General features: G+C 35.7%; 1 protein-coding gene across 3 annotated transcripts in view; it reads left to right on the forward strand.

Annotated features, from left to right (window-relative positions):
* The window catches only part of LOC121367707 (piwi-like protein 1), a 67,400-nt gene that overhangs the window by 20,478 nt on the left and 27,075 nt on the right, over positions 1-19,847 (forward strand). For all 3 annotated transcript variants that reach the window (XM_041492035.1, XM_041492034.1, XM_041492036.1), the window contains exons 4-9: positions 2,857-3,074; positions 3,815-3,936; positions 4,656-4,736; positions 8,839-9,033; positions 10,733-10,844; positions 11,899-12,022. In XM_041492035.1, coding sequence (XP_041347969.1) covers positions 2,857-3,074; positions 3,815-3,936; positions 4,656-4,736; positions 8,839-9,033; positions 10,733-10,844; positions 11,899-12,022 — 852 coding nt within the window. The remainder of the gene's footprint in view (positions 1-2,856; positions 3,075-3,814; positions 3,937-4,655; positions 4,737-8,838; positions 9,034-10,732; positions 10,845-11,898; positions 12,023-19,847) is intronic.

Genomic DNA, 19,847 nt, shown 5'->3' on the forward strand with positions numbered 1-19,847 from the left:
GGACATAAATTCTGGACAGCTGGTTGCAAATGCCCGTAAGTAAAAGCAACTTTTTAAAATTGTTTGCCTAATTTTAATCAACGACTCCTCTAAAATGTAAAAATTAGAAAAACTCATGAAAATAATACAAAAGATTTTATGTATTGTAGATCCTGAAGTTAATGCGAAAAATATGAGTGCGTTATTCGCATTAATAATATTACGCATTTATTTCTATATTTTTTATGTGTCCCACGTTACTAAAACTACAAAAAATATTAAAACTAATATATTTATAAAAAACAACAACTGGAAAACAATTCATTGTAGGCGAATCAGACTAATTGTTGAATAGTTATGTGTCACACGCTATTAAAACAAACAAAGATTAAAATTCTAATATATTTATAAAATAGCTGGAGCACAATTTATGGTTGAAGAGACATTCTAATTGCAAGGTAGTCCAGCAAGATGCCAGCCACATGTGACAATTACAGGGTCTTTGGCCACCTTGTGAATAGGTTGTAGCACGCTAATATTGTGGTCAACCGTTTCTTTGTCTTTCAGTCCAGAAATAAATAGTGCAGAGCTGAATTTTTCAGAATAGATGTAGAACATCATTAGTAATAACATACCAAATGTCCCCCAAGTTTCCTAGTTGTGCTAACTTTACTACAGACGGAAATATATAATTGTAAACTGACTCGAGAGTGTTCTGTATTGTGATTGGTTAATTACATTCTTTTTCCGGGATCAAATGAAAATAACACCCGGAAAGCTAATGACGTCATTAACAATTGAAACAGGCGAAGTTGATGATTCAAGGGTCTACAGTTAGATTGTAGCCAGGTATTTTTTTCAAGAAATGCCAAATATACAGTTAGTTCTGTTAAAAAACTATTCAGTTTACAATGGACATAACCATATGGAGTTTTTAGATTTGTGGGTGTTATTGTCTTATTTGATGCCCGCAAATGTTTAATTTTTGACCTCAGGCTAACGCCATCAGTCAAAAATGACATTTGCTGGATCAAACAGACAATAACACCCGCAAATATAAAAACTCCATATGGTTATCTCCTAATTATCGTCATGTTATCAATTTACGCATGTAATACATTTTCGTTGTCTACCTTAGGGACTTCATCAAAGGGAGGCCACTCGCATTAATTTAGGGACACATTAATTTGAGGATCTACAGTATTTATAAAACATTCACGGGAATAATGTGAGTAAAAATTATAAACTCAACATAGTTTTTGTCAAAAAATATTAATCCCTAGTCTAAAGGTAACACCAGTGAGTTTTAGCAGTATTACAGTGTGTAACATTGATTTCTATTTCATGTCTACAGTGGGTTTTTTGTTGGGGTTTTTTATATATATGTATGTATCCAAGCCCAGATTTGAACTAAAACTGGGTGTCTATTTTGTGAGCACACGATGCACATCTTGATCAAGACCACTTGTTAATGCTAATTAGGTCTATACCTTATTCTCATTGGCTATTCAACATAGATAATGGTAAAGATACATGGCATGGTATTTGTGCAATCTGTAATGTACTTCAGTAATGCAATCATGCAAATGTCTTTTAAAAACAGATTTACTGAATAAAAAATATAAATGATGGGTGTCTTATGCTTCGTGGATACTTTATTAAACTAATGGTAGGCTAAAGACAAACAATAAGTGACGTTGAAAAAAAGTAATTTAAAAATTTAAAATAACTTTCCTATAAAGATACCCAGTCAGTGTCCATGTACAGACGTATGTTGATCTAACCTTTACCTAGATGTGATGGTGCCATCTGGTGTATAACTGTCTTTCTTTAGAATAAAAAATGTTGGTCCTTTTTATCGACAATATAACAGTAAAGTCAATAAAATGAAAAATAAACAATGCAACTTTAAAAGTTGTATCCAGTGTAGCTTTATATATTAATATTTTTAAATGAAATTTAAGAAAAATATATTTATCAATGGTTTACTTGCATTTTGCAGTTAAAGGCAAATACTTATTATTTTAGGTAGTTTTGCGATTCCATAACGATTGCATGTGCTATTGTACACAATAACAGGAGTGGTCATTTTGGGTATATAATTTTAATCACAAGCTTTTCTAATGCATCTACATGCGAAATATGATATCCAGTGCATTGAGTGATAATGCTTTTTATGTACCGGGTACATCCATGTTGATTTACATTATATGCTGTTCTGTGGAAAATATTGCAGCTATAATGTCTACCATTTTTTCCCCCTTTTTGTGAAAATAGCCCATAGATAAATAGATACATACATAGGTAGATATATATATAGATATATATATATAGATATAGATATAGATAGATAGATGGATATTGAACAGACCTCTAAGAACTGGAAATTTACATAACCCATTTATGAGTTGTGCAAAAATAATTTCAGGCAACCCATTGTCTTTTGGCGAAACCAGTTATGTCAATGTAAATGATTCCCCGAATTTTGTGAGAACATAAAGTAGGTTACGCAAAATTAGATTTGCACGAACAAAATGATCATTTGCTCAATTTTCAGAGACCTGTTCAATAATGTTTTTTTGTTTTTTGTTTTTAGACCCTAAAATAGTTATAAAAACTGGAATTTTTACCACATTTCTACTTGTTAATATATCTCTTTAAGCAGTGATGTCATTAAAAATAAAAATAGCAGGTGGAAATCAAATTATAGGCGGGCATTAATCAACAAAAAGTCGACAAGCATTGTTTATTGGAAGTTCTATACCCGGCGACAATTGATTCAATTCGATAGCTGGGTGCCGGCTATTAATGACATCCCTGTTTAAGACCACTGTTCTACTATATAGACTGAAAAGAAAACTCTTTTGGACTTTATAGGTACATCTGGAAGGCCACTGTCTGTGTATTCAAACTTCTTTAGACTTGAAACTGCATCCCAATGGATGCTTTACCAGTACCACGTGGATTACAGCCCACCAGTTGAATCACGGAGGTTGAAAATTGCTTTGCTGGTTTCTCATGCTGAACTGCTTGGACAAGTGCGGGCATTCGATGGGATGATTTTGTATCTTCCACGTAGACTTCAGGAGCAGAAGGTATAATTGGGATGTCGTGGTTAGGCCATCGGTCTACAGGCTGGTAGGTACTGGGTTCGGATCCCAGTCGAGGCATGAGACTTTTAATCCAAATACAGACTCCAAACCCAGAGTGAGTGCTCCTCAAGGCTCAATGGGTAGGTGTAAACCACTGGTTCAACAAAGGCCATGGTTTGTGCTATCCTGCCTGTGGAAAGCGCAAATAAAAGATCCCTTGCTGCCTGTCGTAAAAGAGTAGCCTATGTGGCGACAGCAGGTTTCCTAAAAAAAACCAGTGTAAGAATGACCATATGTTTGACGTCCAATAGCCAATGATAAGATAAAAAAATCAATGTGCTCTAGTGGCGTCGTTAAATTAAACAAACTTTACTTTGCATCGACTGATTAACAGTAAGCTGTGGCAGCAGCAGGGTTTCATGTACATAACAAATTATCATTAGGCCAAACAAAATAATAGTTGTTTCTGATTACCCGACCATCACAAGGAAAATAAAATTGTGCAATCCTAACGTTTGAAAGAAAATCAACCATCGTTTGTAGGATATAAAGTTGAAAATATTGAACAGCATGTCGGTTGAACACATGGAAATTCATGCAAATCTGTGCATATAGGATACGTTATTCTAAAACTTCTTATTAGATAACAAAACTAATTAAAATCAACTAATCTATCTTTTAAATGGCATTGCATTTTATATTTCTTTCATTTCTCTGGAGTTTATTAAATTTGTTTCTTTCAGACTGAAGTCTTTTCTACGAGACAGTATGATGGGGAGCAAATTAGAATAACCATAACCTTGACAAATGAACTACCACCAAATTCACCACAGTTCATTCAAGTGGCAAACATCATTTTTAGGAGGTAATGCTGCAATATTGAACTAATCGTATGATGATGTTGAACAACTTAAAGGTGACTTTTGGGATGAACAACATTGAAGTAAAATCTACAATTGGCCCAGTTTAAATTTTTAAGTCTTGGTTGGAAAACTTGTTCCTATTTTTTTTATTTGCAATTGGTATTGATTTATATATTTTAAACTTCAGATATGCTAAGTAAGAACAATTGCTACATGCAAATAATTTTGTACTACATGTTAAATGACAAACGTTTTGCTAAATGGACCGCATTAACATATAAAAAAATTTTCTCCAGATCTATAAATGCTTTAGAAACCATTCAGGTAACAATTGTTGGTCCAACTGGAGTTAACTATAGGTTTCATCTCCGTCTGTCCATCTGTCTGTCTCTCATAAGTTTTCCAGACTTTTTTTTTTGTTGTTTTTTTTTTTTTTTTTTTCAGAATACATCGAGATATTGCTCTGAAATACTGTTACAAATTGAGTTTGATGTTCATGTAGATTTACCCAATTTGTGACAGAGTTCTAACCAGATCAAGTTTTCGTTTTAATGGGAATTTATTCAAGACACAACTGTCGAAAATGGAGTTTATCCATGTTTCAGAGCTATGTCCCTTGAACTTATGAGATTATGAACGTTTGTTGGGCCCAATAGGAGACGTATTGCTTTAGCAGTACTCTTAGAAAGCTTGTTTCAATTAATTTTTCTTGTTCTTTTAGGATTTTGTCTATGATTGACATGAAGCAGATTGGCAGGCATTACTTTAACCCATCATTGTCGGTGAATATTCCAAAACACAAGTAAGTAGGCAGGCTTTGGTTTTTGATTTACTTGAGCATCTTAACTGTGGATTCAGTCATGTTAAATTCAGAATCGTAAATAGAAATGTGATGATTTAAAAAAAAAAAATGCATTACAGCTTAATTACACAGGCGAGTGGTAACTGAAAGTGAAAAATTGGGCTGATTTTGTAATAAACATTGCGCGGACAACAGTGCTGATGTTTTATATATATATATATATATATACACACACACACATACTACATACATACACATACATACATACATACATATACACACATACATACTCACGCATACATATACGGGCGAAGTGAGCCCAAACTTGGCTCCAACCAGCCTGACTTCGCCATGCCAGTCACCGTATGGCGAAATCTGTGTCACCTTTTAAAAAAAATAGTCATCACATGCAATGTACACATCACGGATGAATGAAGAACTTGAACACCTATTTGTAGATGATAATTAAGTGTGAAGTGTCTGAGAGTTTGAAGAGAGACTGGCGCCACAAAATCATGCGACAGGCTCACAGATACCCGTAGACTGTCCAGCTCCGACAACACCCGTGTCTGGCACTAATAATTGGTCTAAACGTGCTGCTGACTGTCGAAGCGTATTGTCAGGCAAATGTGCTGGAAATTGTACACGGGTGGGGATCTAGATTATGGCAAATGATATTTTTTTTAGGGAGTTTGAGCAGGGTTCGCACAGGTGCTTGAAGTGCTTGAAAGTACTTAATTTTGTTAATGTATTTTCAAGGCCTTGAAAACCTTGATAAATTGTATTTGTGTGAAAAAGTCTTTGAAAAGTCCTTGAATTTTATTTTCCCCTCCTAAAAAAATAGGAAACATGCCTTTCCTAGCTTTAGTAAAAACAATTAATCGCTTCCGTAGGTTTATTTATGCATCAATCCAAAACTTCTTTGTCATTCCCGCCAAATATGTGCTTCGGCCGTCCACGAAAGTTAAATATTCACAAATACTGCTCTCTCATTAGGTCAAAGTAGTTGTGCATCATCAGAAGACACCATTGTTTGATTGTTAAATTGACTGTGAAAATTCTTTTAACATGCCAGGCAAGTGTAAATTTATCGATGCCTGGTTGCAAACCGAGGATTACAAGGACTGGCTTTTGTGTGTGCCAGATGATGGACACACAGCGCGATGCAGACTATGCTCTAAAGCAACCAGTGTAGCAAGCATGGGCGAGGCAGCGTTACAAAGTCTGTATGTTTGTAGTTTGAATAAATTATGAGGTGTGTACTTTCTTTTATTTCTGAGGCTAGTTTAACATATTTAATGATGTGCGTTGGTATTTTGCAACTCGATCAATTTTGTGACTGGTGAGCGATAATAGGATAACAGCCATAGCGCTCTTGGGAAATGACGTCACAGATTAGTTCAGCGATGCCCGCGCTCAAGATGTGGCCAAGCCGAGCTCGATATGTATACGGTGATGTCCGGTAAACCGGAGCACCTAAGCATTAAAAGATCGTTTTTGGAATTAAAACTGGAGGACAAAGCTGTAAAATTGGTCAGTCTACTTTTTATTACTAGGTAAATTTATTTAAAACATGTTTTTGCGTCCTTGAAAAATTAATTTAAGTACTTAAAAAAGTCCCTGAATTTTATTTTCTCAAACCTGTATGAACCCTGGTTTGAGTCATGCTCCACCGAAAAATACATTGAAAAGAAATTATTTGTTTGGAGTAGCAGACCTCGACGTGAAAAAAAAATGCGGGGAGTAATTGACTACCTTTAATTAGACTTTGTCATAATGAATAACTTCAATATACAAAACAAATATCGAAATTATAAAATAATGCAAGAAAACCTGTCCTAGTGGTTTCATAATAAAAGGTAACCTGTCCTACACACCCAGCGGCCACCTAAACTGGATCCCCAAGTCACTAAAGTGGTTGTGTTAAGCGACGACTGTAAACAGTTGTTTTATTTTAAACAATAAGCTGTAGCAGATAAGCAATTTTCACACCTTCTCGGATACTAGTACCCATTCAGTCTGACAGCTTCACAGTGTATCAATTAAGAAACTTGCTGTGGCCTGCATTTAATTGCCTTTGAGTAAGTAATCTAAGCTTGACCATGGTAGATTAATCTACTAGGACAATACTCTGCATGGAGTAGTTAGTGAAAGACAAACTTGTGAGAGAATGAATTCTAAATGGTTAACCTTTAGACTACTGGATTAATTTTTAACAAAAACCATGTTGAGTGGGTACAAGTTTATAATTTTTACTCACATATATTCACTTAAATGTTTCATAAATACATGAAATAAAGTTCATATATGAATCGGTAAGTATTATTTTCGTGTCTTTTTTTTGTAATTTGTATTATTTTAGATCGGCTAATGGTGATTAAAATTAGGCAAAAAATCGAAAAAGTTGGGTCTACTTACGGGCATTTGTGGCCAGCTGTCCAGTATTTATGTCCATTATTCCCGATAACAGTGGTTTTCTGACCAGAATTTTTTTTAAAACCCGAACTACGATTCATATTGCAATATTTGGTAATTTTCGTTGTTGGTAAAATGATCAAATTTATTATCAAATTAGCTGTTACAATCAGCTATCGATCCCTGAAAACCACTTTTTGAACTCAAAATTTCAAGGTATTTTCAATTGAAAAAATCAAAACAAAAACCACCATTTTGAAAAAAAAATCTTTTTTCTTTAATTATATTTCCGTTTCCGGTGAGTGTCGTGTGCAAAACGGCGGGAAATATGAATTGGGGAATGCACTGTATACAGTGTACAGTATATCGACTGACGTGACGTCGGGCGAGATATCTCGCCTGCAGTAGTCAGAAGGTTAAGTTAGTGCTGTTGAATTACATTTCATTATTTCTAAAGAAGGCAATGTGGAAAGGTGATTTATAAAACAACAAAAACAAACTATAGAGCACATATCCATCAATTAGCAGTACAGACGGTAAAGAAATAAAATAATACAAATTAAAATACAGAATGCATATATATATATATATATAATTACAAACTTTCCGAATTTATACGATTTACTGTATTCTGATTGGCTGACGTCACTAAAAAACCAAGCGTTATCCTTCCATAAACCTCATAAAAATACGTCATAACACCAACAGTCACTACACGTAAAAAAAGTTAATATCAAGGTCACTTTGCGATAGAAAAACACAAGACAAATCTGCGCATGAAATTGTTTCATTTTTTAAAAAGAAGTTATAATAAAGATATATACACTGTTTTTGTTGATTCAATACTTATTTTTATTTTTTGCGGACAATTTCCAATAGTATGTATACATGTATTCCTACGCTTATTTACAGAACATGGTTGATGGTAAGAACGAAAGAAATTATTTTTGAGTGTTTTAAGGTACACTTCTTGTACTGTTTGTAATTATAAGAATTGTTTCTCATTTTTTAGGAATTTATCGATGTATAAAAGTCACTAATGTAGTATAAAATCGCTACGCTACGCGATTTTATACCATTTGTGACTTATATACATCGATAAATTCCTAAAAAATGAGCAACAATTCTTATATATATATATATATATATATATAATGTGGATATTTTGTTAATTTGAAGATATATTCTTACACACTCGTTGGTGAGAACATCATTCGTTATTTTTGATAACACATACTTGTTAACAATTTCAAGACGTAAGAAGGCTGCTCCTAGGTGATGACCAGGTCATCAATGCTATACATCCAATGAAAAAAACCCAGCATGATTTTAATGATTACACTGACAATCATTTTTCTGTGATGTTGGCTACATACGCAAAGGCTGTAAATAACTTTTAGTCCAAAAAGATGTTAAAATTTGCCTAAAACCTGGGGTGTTTTTTTTTTTTAGGATATGTAAGAAATAGAATCCTACATTTGTGTCCATTAGATACTGTTATCTTACAATTCATTGTTTAAAAATACATCCAACTCGCTTCAGCTTGTTAGATGCATTTTAAAACAACTCGAGATAAATGGTATCTAGATATGTGTAATTTGAACTAATATCAGTATGGCCATTACTATTGCTCTTGAATTCATAATTGACTAGATTTAATTTGACTTCTATTTTTTCTTCTTCTTAGGCTGCAGGTGATGCCTGGTTTCACTACTTCCATTCTGCAGTACGAGACCAGTGTGCTCTTGGGTGCAGACATAGCACATAAGATTCTCAGGAGCGACACCGTGCTTGACATCCTGTACGATATGTACGAGCGTGGGGCTGGGTCGTTTTATGATGATGCCTTTAAGAAATTTGTTGGATCCATTTTACTGACCAGGTGATTTTATTTTAAAGGTTGTCTCGTAACCTGTTTAGATCCATTTCCATGTGTCGTCCATTGTGCATAAACGTTTTTCATTTTCTAATTCTCCAAAATTACTTTTGTGGGAAGCTTCATTGGCACATGGAAAAACATGCTTGTGAATTTGGTCAGGGAGGGAATAGAGCCTCCACGAGGGTCAAACTCTACCCGGATATTTTAGATTGGTTGATGTTGATTAAAATTAGGAAAAAAAAAAATCGAAAAAGTTGTTTTTACTTACGGGCATTTGTGGCCAGCTGTCCAGTATTTATGTCTATTATTCCCTATAACCATGGTTTTCTGACCAGAATTTAAAAAATAAATAAAAATAACAATGATTTATATCCCAATATTTGGTGATTTTTGTTGTTGGCAAAACAATCAAATTTATTATCAAATTAGCTGAAACAATCTATTGATCCCCGAAAATGACCGTGACGTGCCGCCATTGTTGTCAAGCAAAAATACTTGCCAAAAAATACATTCAACTCAAAATTCCAAGGTATAATCCACTGAAAAAATAAAATGTAAAGAAACGGGAAGTTGACTTGTCTTCCATTTCCTGTTAATAAATCACTTCCGCTGAGTGTCGTGTGCAAAACAGTGTGAATTGGGGAATGCACTGTATACAGTGTACAGTATGTCGACTAGCGTGACTTCAGGCACTGCCTGGAGATATTGAAGTGAAATTGTGTGTATAGCTTTACCATATACTGTTTGTTACTAATAAAGTTTTAACTTTCATGGTGATTTACCCACTTTTCACAGAGGTTTAAAAACGGAATTTAGGAGATGAGGAAAATGGTTAGGTTATGTAGTGGACATGTATTGCTTTAGCAGTACTCTTCAAAATGCTTGTTTTTAAGGGTATTTCCCCCATTTCAGTATCGCAGACTCTGTAACTTTATACATCCAAACCGGCGTCGTGGCAGGCCATCGGTCTACAGGCTGGTAGGTACTGGGTTCGGATCCCAGTCGAGGCATGGGATTTTTAATCCAGATACCGACTCCAAACCCTGAGTGAGTGCTCTGCAAGGCTCAATGGGTAGGTGTAAACCACTTGCACCGACCAGTGATCCATAACTGGTTCAACAAAGGCCATGGTTTGTGCTATCCTGCCTGTGGGAAGTGCAAATAAAAGATCCCTTGCTGCTAATCACAAGAGTAGCCCATGTAATGGCGACAGCGGGTTTCCTCTCAAAATCTGTGTGGTCCTTAACCATGTCTGACGCCATATAACCGTAAATAAAATGTGTTGAGTGGGTCGTTAATTAAAACATATTTTTCTTTCTTTCTTATACATCCAAATGTGTTACAGATTTGTAGATTAACCAAACTTTGGGTCCATTTTCATGGGTTGAAAATAGGATCTGTGACTTTAATTTTGGGTCCTCTGTGCCTGCCATTGTTGTACAGAGAAATGCAGTTAAACTGTAATTGCTTCACAACTATTATACCATTTCGAACTAAATTCGGTGAAAAGCTTCCTTGACTCGTGAACAAACAAAAGCATGAGTTTATTCATTGTAAAAATGGGTGGCTTGCTATCATGAGTATTGTAGTTAGGGGCAACAGTTTACTCAGGTGACTGATTAGGCCCATGGGCTTCTTGTGTTTTTTAATTTATTTAATGGTGTGCAAATATAATGCCATGGTTAAAACAATCTTTGTACAGATACAACAACAAGACGTACCGGTGTGACGATATTGACTGGGACAAACATCCAACAGATGCCTTCAAGCTGAGAAATGGAACAGAAGTGACGTACAAAGCATACTACAAGCAGGTAATTAAGTGCTTCTTAAACTAAGAAGAGGTTGTTTTTGAACAGGTTAGAATAATAATCATGATATCTTGTCATTAGTTCTAAAGGTATTTTCAGTCTGCCATGGTTTGCATAACTTTTGACAATTATTGTTGTATCAATGCTAGTTGTGTGTATGGTCATGCATTCAGGTTTTAAATTTCCAAATAGGGGCATTAGTTTTTTTTCTTTTTTCTTTCTTTTAATAAATATTTATTCAGAGAGACATTTTTTGCTATCTCTCTGTATCTTATTAGTCTCCAACCGGAAGCTATATAGGTTTCGTCTCCAGCCTTCTACCTGCATCTCTAATTGTCCATCTGTACCACATTTAGTTTTTTAAACTGTGTTTTCTGCAAAGTCTCAAGATAGCATGTAGAGTTAGGGATCAAGTTTGACTTCTGTGGGAAGGACCATAGCTGTCAAAAGTGAAATTTATCCAGGTTTGAGTTATGGCCCTTGAACTTAAATTTGTGGAGCCCAGGAGGGGACATATATTTGCTTAGCAGTACTGTCACAATGCTTTTCTTTTAACATGTCAGAGCCCTCAAAAGTACCCAGTCTCCGGCGGCAAATCGCCGCCTGAAACAGCTTTTGCCGCCGCCTACTTTTCGTTGATGGTAAAAAAAAAGTGCTTTCTCTTCTTTAATAAAGTCTCCTACAAAAGGGATCCAAACAAGGTGCCAAAATAGGCCCCCAGACCCTCCGCTTTGCCCCCTGCTATCATCACTGTTGTAGCCTGCTACTTCTTAAACTATTGAGGGCGCTGACATGTTATATCATGAAAGTGTTTCTGCTAGAAAGAAAATTTTGGGTATTGCATTATGCAACCACAGAAAGAAAATGGATTACCTTTAGGGTTAGGGTTAAGAAAATTATACAGTAATGATGAAAAGTAATTAATTTTGTCAAAAGGTTCATTTAAAAAACAAAATCTGCAAAATTGGATATGATGCAATATTCGTTTTTTCCCTCTGGCAGAAACCCTGCTTGATAATAAAAGTTTTCTTACATTTAACTTCGTTTTTGTTTTCAGCACTACGACATTGATATCAAAGATGATGATCAGCCCTTGTTTGTCAGCAAACCATCCAAGAGTGATGAAAGAAGGGGACAGACTGGTCCCATATATCTCGTACCAGAGCTCTGCACACTGACTGGTATTAACGCCTTGATGGGGTCAGTTTTAAGGATTGGGGACAAGGGAGTTGCCCAGATTGTTAACAAGCTAAGTTTGCAGATTGGAGTGGGGCTTTGCAAATTGTAAAGGTATATTTATTATTTTTGAGGGAATTTACTGTGAAATGTTCACCAAAATCCCCATCAAATAGGCCATGGGACGAAATTTCTAAGGGCTCCAGAAAATGAAGTTCGGTAGACCTCTCGGGGATAAGCTGAAAGTTGTTTTAACATAAGCTAATATATTATAGAAAAAAAACACCACAATGTTGTCACCTAAAAAGTTGCAATTTTGTATGCGAGGTCAAAGGTCACAACCTGCTAGGATGTTGATAAATTCTAGGATAATGAAACAGATTGCATGCTGTGTTCAACATAATAGGTAGAATTAAGTGTTCTTACCTTTAAAAAGTGAAATCATCCATCATTCATTAGTCATAAAAATCCATAAAGGGAGATAATCCGGTCACAGCATAGTGAGAATGTTAGCAAACACTGCATTAAACAAATAAATGCAGAGGAATGTTAATGTTTATGCCTCTGTTTTTACAAGATAGTCTTTTATGATTAGAGTCTGACCAAATTGCACCATTTTAGGAATTAAATATATGCATTTTCATAATTAATGAAAAGTAGTTTTGTGACAAGAGTTTATAGTACATTTTGAAAACCTATTCCTGTACAGAATTACTACACTCTGTACAAGCACACGGTTCAGAACATCCGAACGTCCGCAAGAACAGTTGTCCAAGGCACACTAAAAAAAATTGCATTTGCAGTGCACATATGATAATATATTTTCTGGTGCTGCTGGTAGCTTCATCCATGTGATGACAAGTTCTTTTCCTTTTTCATCTTTGTTCCACCCATGGTCAAAAAGGGACGGCTTGTCTATTTTTTGAGATAAGCTCTTTCGGAAAATACAAGCTTGGTAATTTGCACGCTTGATGTGAAGAATGAGACAATCCTTATTGGGAGGTAAGGAAGCTTCAGACTTGCAACCCAAATGGAACCAGTTGTACCGTGCCTCATCAACTGAATCACATTCCACCTTGTCTTGTAGCTCTAATGTAGAGAAGAAGTGTTTGCACAATGTCAATGTATGATGACAAAAAAGTAAAGGTAGGATGCTCTTGAATCATCTTTTCATTGTACAAGTCATACTGCTTAGAAATCTGCTTCAATTCCTCACTGTCAAGAAGAGTGAAAAAGTCAGGAGTGTGTGTGAAGTCGTTTGCACGTATCCAAATAAAGCAATTTTTCATTTTTTTCCAAGCTTTCTAAAAAAAACCTGCCATCTCAGCCTTTGAAGTGATTCATACATTATCTTATGTGTGCGTATACTTCTGTTGTAATGATGACCACTCGTCACTCCATTGAGTGAACCTGACTCAACAATACCAGATTCAACAACTATATCCTCAAACCCAGATTCTTGAAATCTTTTTCCAATGACACCCAAAAACAGCCATTGTGGTGTGAAAATAACAAAGTTGGATAACTAGTCTCTGTTGAAATGTATTCTGCCAACATATTTTTTGAGTTTTTGAATAGATTGTTTGATCCATTACTAGAACAATATGTTCAAGCTGTAGCTCAGTAGCCACATCCACACTTCTTTGCAAAATTGTGTACGCAGTGCTCATCTCTGTGGGAGAAGCATCAATGACTGGTGGTATTTCAGTCATCTGTAGCAGCGTGTTGAAACCCGTCCATCCAGGCAATGTCTGGTAACTTTGACAAAGAAAAGGCCGAATCAAGCATGCGTGTAGGTGCTAATACATCTGTGTACAGCTGAATGTCTAATTGTGCTTGCATTGGTGCTGGACCCACTTTCTTTTTGACATGAAATGGTAATATATCTATTGGTGGAGAACACAGACTTCGCTGTTTGGTTCGAGGAAATGTTATTTTATCCAACAAAACATTGTTTTGATCAGCATTTTGTCTTTGGATGATAATGCCATTTGTATTATGAGTCGTTCCCTTTCCACTTGTTGTTTCCTCTCCAAAATCGTTATTGTCCCACACCAAAGTTGAAAATGTATTACTTTTCATTCCATCTGGTGAAATTGTTTTCCTGCCAAGCTTGAATGGGATACACAGTGTCCAAGACCATTTAAGATACCAATGAGTTTTGATGAGATTGTCAGGTGGTGCACAGTCACTCCCAGAGCCCAATGCTTGGGGGTTTGCTTTTTTCCATTACTTGCAAGATAGACAATAGTCTGGGCAATTGAAAGTATTTTCTTCTCTTGTTCTGGCTTCAGATTAACATACTTGTCAGTAATGTCTTCAGATAACCCTGTCAACCATGCCAAAAAGTTGTACAGTTCCACGGGGACTGCAGACCAAGCACTGTCCAAACTTGGATCTTCTGCAACTAACGGTCAAATGTTGGGGCAATCAGCATCTACAATAATACTTCTTAAATTTTGTGAAGACAAAAATCTAAGTCTTGTTTCTTCTGATTTTTTAAACTCGGTTGTACATGAATCAGTGACATCACTTCCTTCTGAAATTGTATCAATATCACTATCATCTAGGTGTAAAATTTGGAGATGGCGATACTCATCATTTTCACTAAAAACAAGTTCACATTCATTCTTTCAGCTTTGTTAAATGAATTTGATGTTTGGATGCATTTTGATAATTTGTTGCTTCAAAGTGTAATTTCTGTATTCCGGTATATCAACATTTTCAACATTTTTAAGAGTTTTAATAAATAATTCAGTTAAAGTATTCATTTTTAGTACTTCATGCCTTTTAATAATCCTATCTTCCAAAACTTGTTTGCTGAATTCGTTAAATGATTTTTGGTATGGTGTATCAGTGATTTCAGGTTCATCGGCCATGGGTTTTTTTATCCAAAATTCTGACATATTTTTTGTGGCATGACGGATGATATTGAAGCTCAGTAGCTATTAAATCCTTATCATGAAGGTGCAGCATCAGTGCCACGTTTTTCACTAGTTTTGATAGGTACCAGCATCCAAAATTAAAATTAGTACCCTTACAATACATGATTCTTATAGTATGGAAGAATACAAACAGAACAGAAAGATATCTTTATTAGTTTTTGAAATATGGCCATTTTAGTCATTTCGCAAGCGTTATAGGGGGGCCCTTTTTGGAATAAATATCGCAAAATGATATGGAATGACATAAAAAGTTTACTTAATTTTAAGATATATGTAATCTCCATTTAATTTTGTAAGAATGTCTTAATTTGATTACTATTTTCATAGTTTTGTGTGAAAACAGGAAAATATGCGCCAAAAATCAACAATAATTGGCCTTGGGCCAGTTTTTGCATAATCATAAATCATAAAATAATAGCATTACACATCCAAAGAATCATAATATATACACAACTGGTTCTATAGTACAAGCCTATTTTTTTCTCAAGTGCTTGGGAATGTAATTTATGAAGTTACAAGCTCTTAAACATAACAAAATGTTAAAAATGTAGCGTGGAAAATTTTCCCACCAAAATGGCTTATTTAAACAATTTTCAAATGGATCTCACTCTAAAACTGTTAGAGATATCTTCCTGAAATTTTGCATGGTGAAAGTGCTTACAAAATGCTGAGTGTGTTAAACTCATTGGTTTAACTATATTATCTGGTATATTGACAAAATGTTAAAAATATAATGCGGAAAATTTTACCACCAAAATGTTGCATTTCGGCAGTTTTCAAATGGATCTCACTCTAAAACCATTGAAGATATCTTCCTAAGATTTTGCATGGTGAAAGTGCCAACATAACACTCTCTTGGGTGTTAAACTCATTGCTCCAAGGTTGTTACACATATAGTACACTCCTTGCAATTTGAGCAGTGTATTCGTTGTCAAAGCAATAACTCAACTGTAGCGATGAAGCCATTAGTGATGAACTATTAGCCAAAACAAAATTTCTCATGTAGAAATAAAACTATCAATGCATGTTGCACTGTACTGTCTTACATATGTTATAACCAACAGTCACTTGATGGAGCTATGCTTGTTAATAAAAGTCACTATGACACAGAGTTGCCATGAACAGGAATATTAAATATTAAATATTAAAAATAAAGTTGTCTTTTCACATATGTAGAATGATTTTGTTAATTGCTTGGTCATCAGACCATTAGTCTTAAATGATGAAGCATACAATTTAACAGCACAGCATTGTTTAAAATTAGAAACAAATTAACAGTAAAGCTCCACATATTGTTGAAACAGTTTTTCAACTTCTTCAAAACTGGTAACACTCCAGGTTCGTCCATTTTTTGTCGTCACATCGGAACCAGAACTGAAAACATAGTCTGCTGAGACTGTGTCAATGTCAGCAGATGCTGGAAATCGGAAAAGATTTTTTTTCAGTCCACACTTTTCCAGAAAGGTGACTCTTCCAGACTCTGTGGATGACAGGTCGATCACTTGGCCAATGAAATAATCAGGTCCACTTTGTCCGTCGTAGAATACACCGACCCAAGTTCCTTGACTGGAAAACCGAAATCTGCTTGCAATTATGGTTTGCACACCTGAATAATGGATAAAACAATTTTTTACAAATGTTTGTATAAACTATAATTTGTTCTATCGTAATTAACATTATAAAAACAAAACAAACATTATGTAGACTATTAAACAATAAAATCCTGTTAACAAATGACATGAAAATATCAAAATCCCTTCAAACAAGTATTTTATTTATGAGAAATTAATCTATTTGAATTTACACTGCAAATGTTTAAATCACATGACGAGGTTACTTCCAGATTAACAGTGAAGGTATACTGATATTAGTACAACTCGACAAATTTTACAACAAAATGCAATCTATACCCATTGAACAAGATGTCAAAACTGCTTTCTGTGATATACACTACATCATGTTGAAATTTGACGTAATTGAATTTATCGCATTTCAAAATTAAACTACATATGCAATAATATTATACCTTCATCTTCTAAATCAGATTCGGATCCACTTGCACTTGCAGATTCAGGCACATCAGTCTCGGGCACATCCAACTCGTCTCTAAGGCTGTCAACATCAGACACATCAGTTGCAGAAACACCAGCCAGATATTTCTTCAAGTTGTCTGCCACTTCATCATTTGACAATTTTGCAGACTTCAAGAGGTGGTTTCTTGCTCCCAGGACAACTTTCTGGTATTGAATTTCTGCATTTAATCTGACTTTTGCTGCAGTTTTGGTGGAGCAGTTTTTCAATAGGGTGTCAACATCATTTGGACACCAGCATGGGCCGCCTTGTTGTTTCACAGTTTCAGATAAAACTGACTTTCATTTTATCACCTTCAGTTGCTTTTCTTCCAATTGCTTCTGGTTCATCAGAAGTTTTTCCTGCCGCTGACGAAGAATAGCTTTCTCCACATCTTTGTGTTTTAATCTCAGTGGTTCCGACTTTGACTTAGACATGGATAACAGATCCCTCTGTTCAACTGCTGTTTTCTTGTGAAACCATGACGACATTGTTTTGTTGCGTGACATCATGTTTGTGAAGCTTCTATAGTGTAGAGAGGCATGGCGTTTCACAAATAAGCTGTAATCCAAGTCGCCAAGATTTTGTTCACCTGTCAGATTTGTAAGTTGACAGTGCCTCATCTTTTGCCATAAAATCGGATCCTGTATGTCATAATATTTTCCTGATGGAAGAAAGTCAGCCAGTTGGCAATCTGTCACTGCAAGAAAACCTGAAAACAGCTTTTGGAGAGTATCAAGAAGTAATTTTCTATCAGGCACCTCCATCAAAGCAGCAACGACTTCACCACCTTCAACAGAAAACTCTGGGATGACAGATAGTGGATCCTCTAGCAACGGGCTAGCATCAGATGAATACTGTTGGAGCTTCTCTCGCATTGGTGACATGTAGCGGTACAGATCAAGGTACTCAGTCTTGCTGGTGCACAAGTTCCAGTAGGGACCAGTGACAGTGAAATAAGTGATGCCCACAGCTGCTATCAGAGTATCAACAACATCACACTGGCAGTCTGCTAAAACACACTGCAACTTGAGATTTAGACTGAAGCTGTAGTTCGAGAAAAAGTCCTGTATGTCTTTTCTGTGAAAATGTAAGCTGGCAGCTCCCTCAAAAAAATTATTAAATCTGTTACCACGGTAACTCTTGATGTGAGACGTCAACCCCTTCATGGCACAGAAAGCCTCCCATGCATCGCGGCATCCACTCTTTTCGTCGCCTCGTGGTTCTAGTACATCACAGGCTGTTCTGATGTAGCGCGAGACTGCGGATTCTCCGGAACTGGAAAAAGAGTTGAAGATGGACAGCTTGTCTCGACCAAGTTTTCCATCTAGTTCTTTCTGCAGGCATTTCAGAACTTGCTCACCTTCACTGCTGAGACCGAGGAGAAAATGAGCACTGCAGTACAAAAACTGAAGTTGAGCCGAATTATTCTCCAGAACTTCCTGGCGGCACTGTTTCATAGCTTTGTTGAAGGATTTATTGACATTGGCTCAGTCAGACATCAAACCAGACAACTTTTGAAGCAATTCTTTGAAGTTCTGGTCCACTGAGTCTCCATCATCATCATAAATATCTGCTAGTTCTTTGAGAAGGGTGACTGAAATGTCTAGCAGTGTTTTGGTGTCCTCAGTACAAACAGTTGTGTATCCCATGCTAAAAATGTTGCCACTTGAGAGGGTTGCTTGGCTGCCAGTGTACTTTCTGTGGTCACGACTCGTTCCATCAGAATGCATGTCAAATCTGTCAGACTTCATAATTGAGTCAGCAATGTGGTATTTTGCAAGAACATGACCTCTGTCAGCATAGTGAAGTGTTGATCTTTCAGATAGCAATTTATCAATATCTATTTGACGATCAAAGAGACACTTTGAAACACACTGAATGACACTTGCGCACCGAGATGCTGGTACACTTGCTTCTCCAATCAACTGAATGATGCACTTAACAACCGCATCGCTATACTTGTTTCCAGCTTTTGTTAATAATGTTTTTTCACCACTTTTCAAATCTTCATTTTGTACTATGTAACTGTCACACTCTTGTTTTATTTTTTTAACCATTGCATTTAGTTTACACTTTGTGTCTCTTAACTGCTTTATAGTTTTATCTTTATGCGACAACTTTGTCTGTAACATCTTCAGCTGCTTTTTTATTTTTTGCATTTCAAATCGGTGGGTTTTCTCATTTTGTTGTTTTAAAATTTTTTTTTTCTTTCAGTTGTTCATCTTTTCTTTTGTAATCTTTTATAATAATTACTCTGTCTTATCAAACTTTGCTCTCCTAGTAGCTCGGCCACCTGATCAGTCAGTAATGCTTTAGCTGTGACATGCTCCATTATTTCTTTGTCTTTGTTCCCTCCATCTTCTTGCAATTCATTAATCAGCTGTTGTTTTTTGGAACATTCTTCCTTGCATATAATCAATTTGTATTTAAGTTCACTTTCTTCTTTTAATGCTTTTAACTGTCCCTGTGTACTACGAAGCAATGTTCCCAGTTGAACATTAGTTTTAGATTTGCTTACAGCATTGTCAACAGTTGGTACAGTGGTTTCGGAAGTGTCTTCATTTGTAGTTGTTGTTATATCCGATAAAATTGTGCCAGCTGGATACTTGAACAGTGTACTGCAGAAATCCTCAAAATGCTGACCTGTTGTTTTGCTGTGTTTGTTTTTAGATTTTGCCTTTGTTCGATATTCTGAAACAGTGTTATTCACAGCTTTCTTTATTTTGCTTTCATTTCCACTGCATCTAACACCAAAACATTCGAACCAGTGGAAGGCCGACTGCCATGGAAGGCACTCCTTTTTTCGAAATTT

The sequence above is a fragment of the Gigantopelta aegis genome, chromosome 3, assembly GCF_016097555.1.
Source record: "Gigantopelta aegis isolate Gae_Host chromosome 3, Gae_host_genome, whole genome shotgun sequence".
NCBI classification, from domain to species: domain Eukaryota; kingdom Metazoa; phylum Mollusca; class Gastropoda; order Neomphalida; family Peltospiridae; genus Gigantopelta; species Gigantopelta aegis.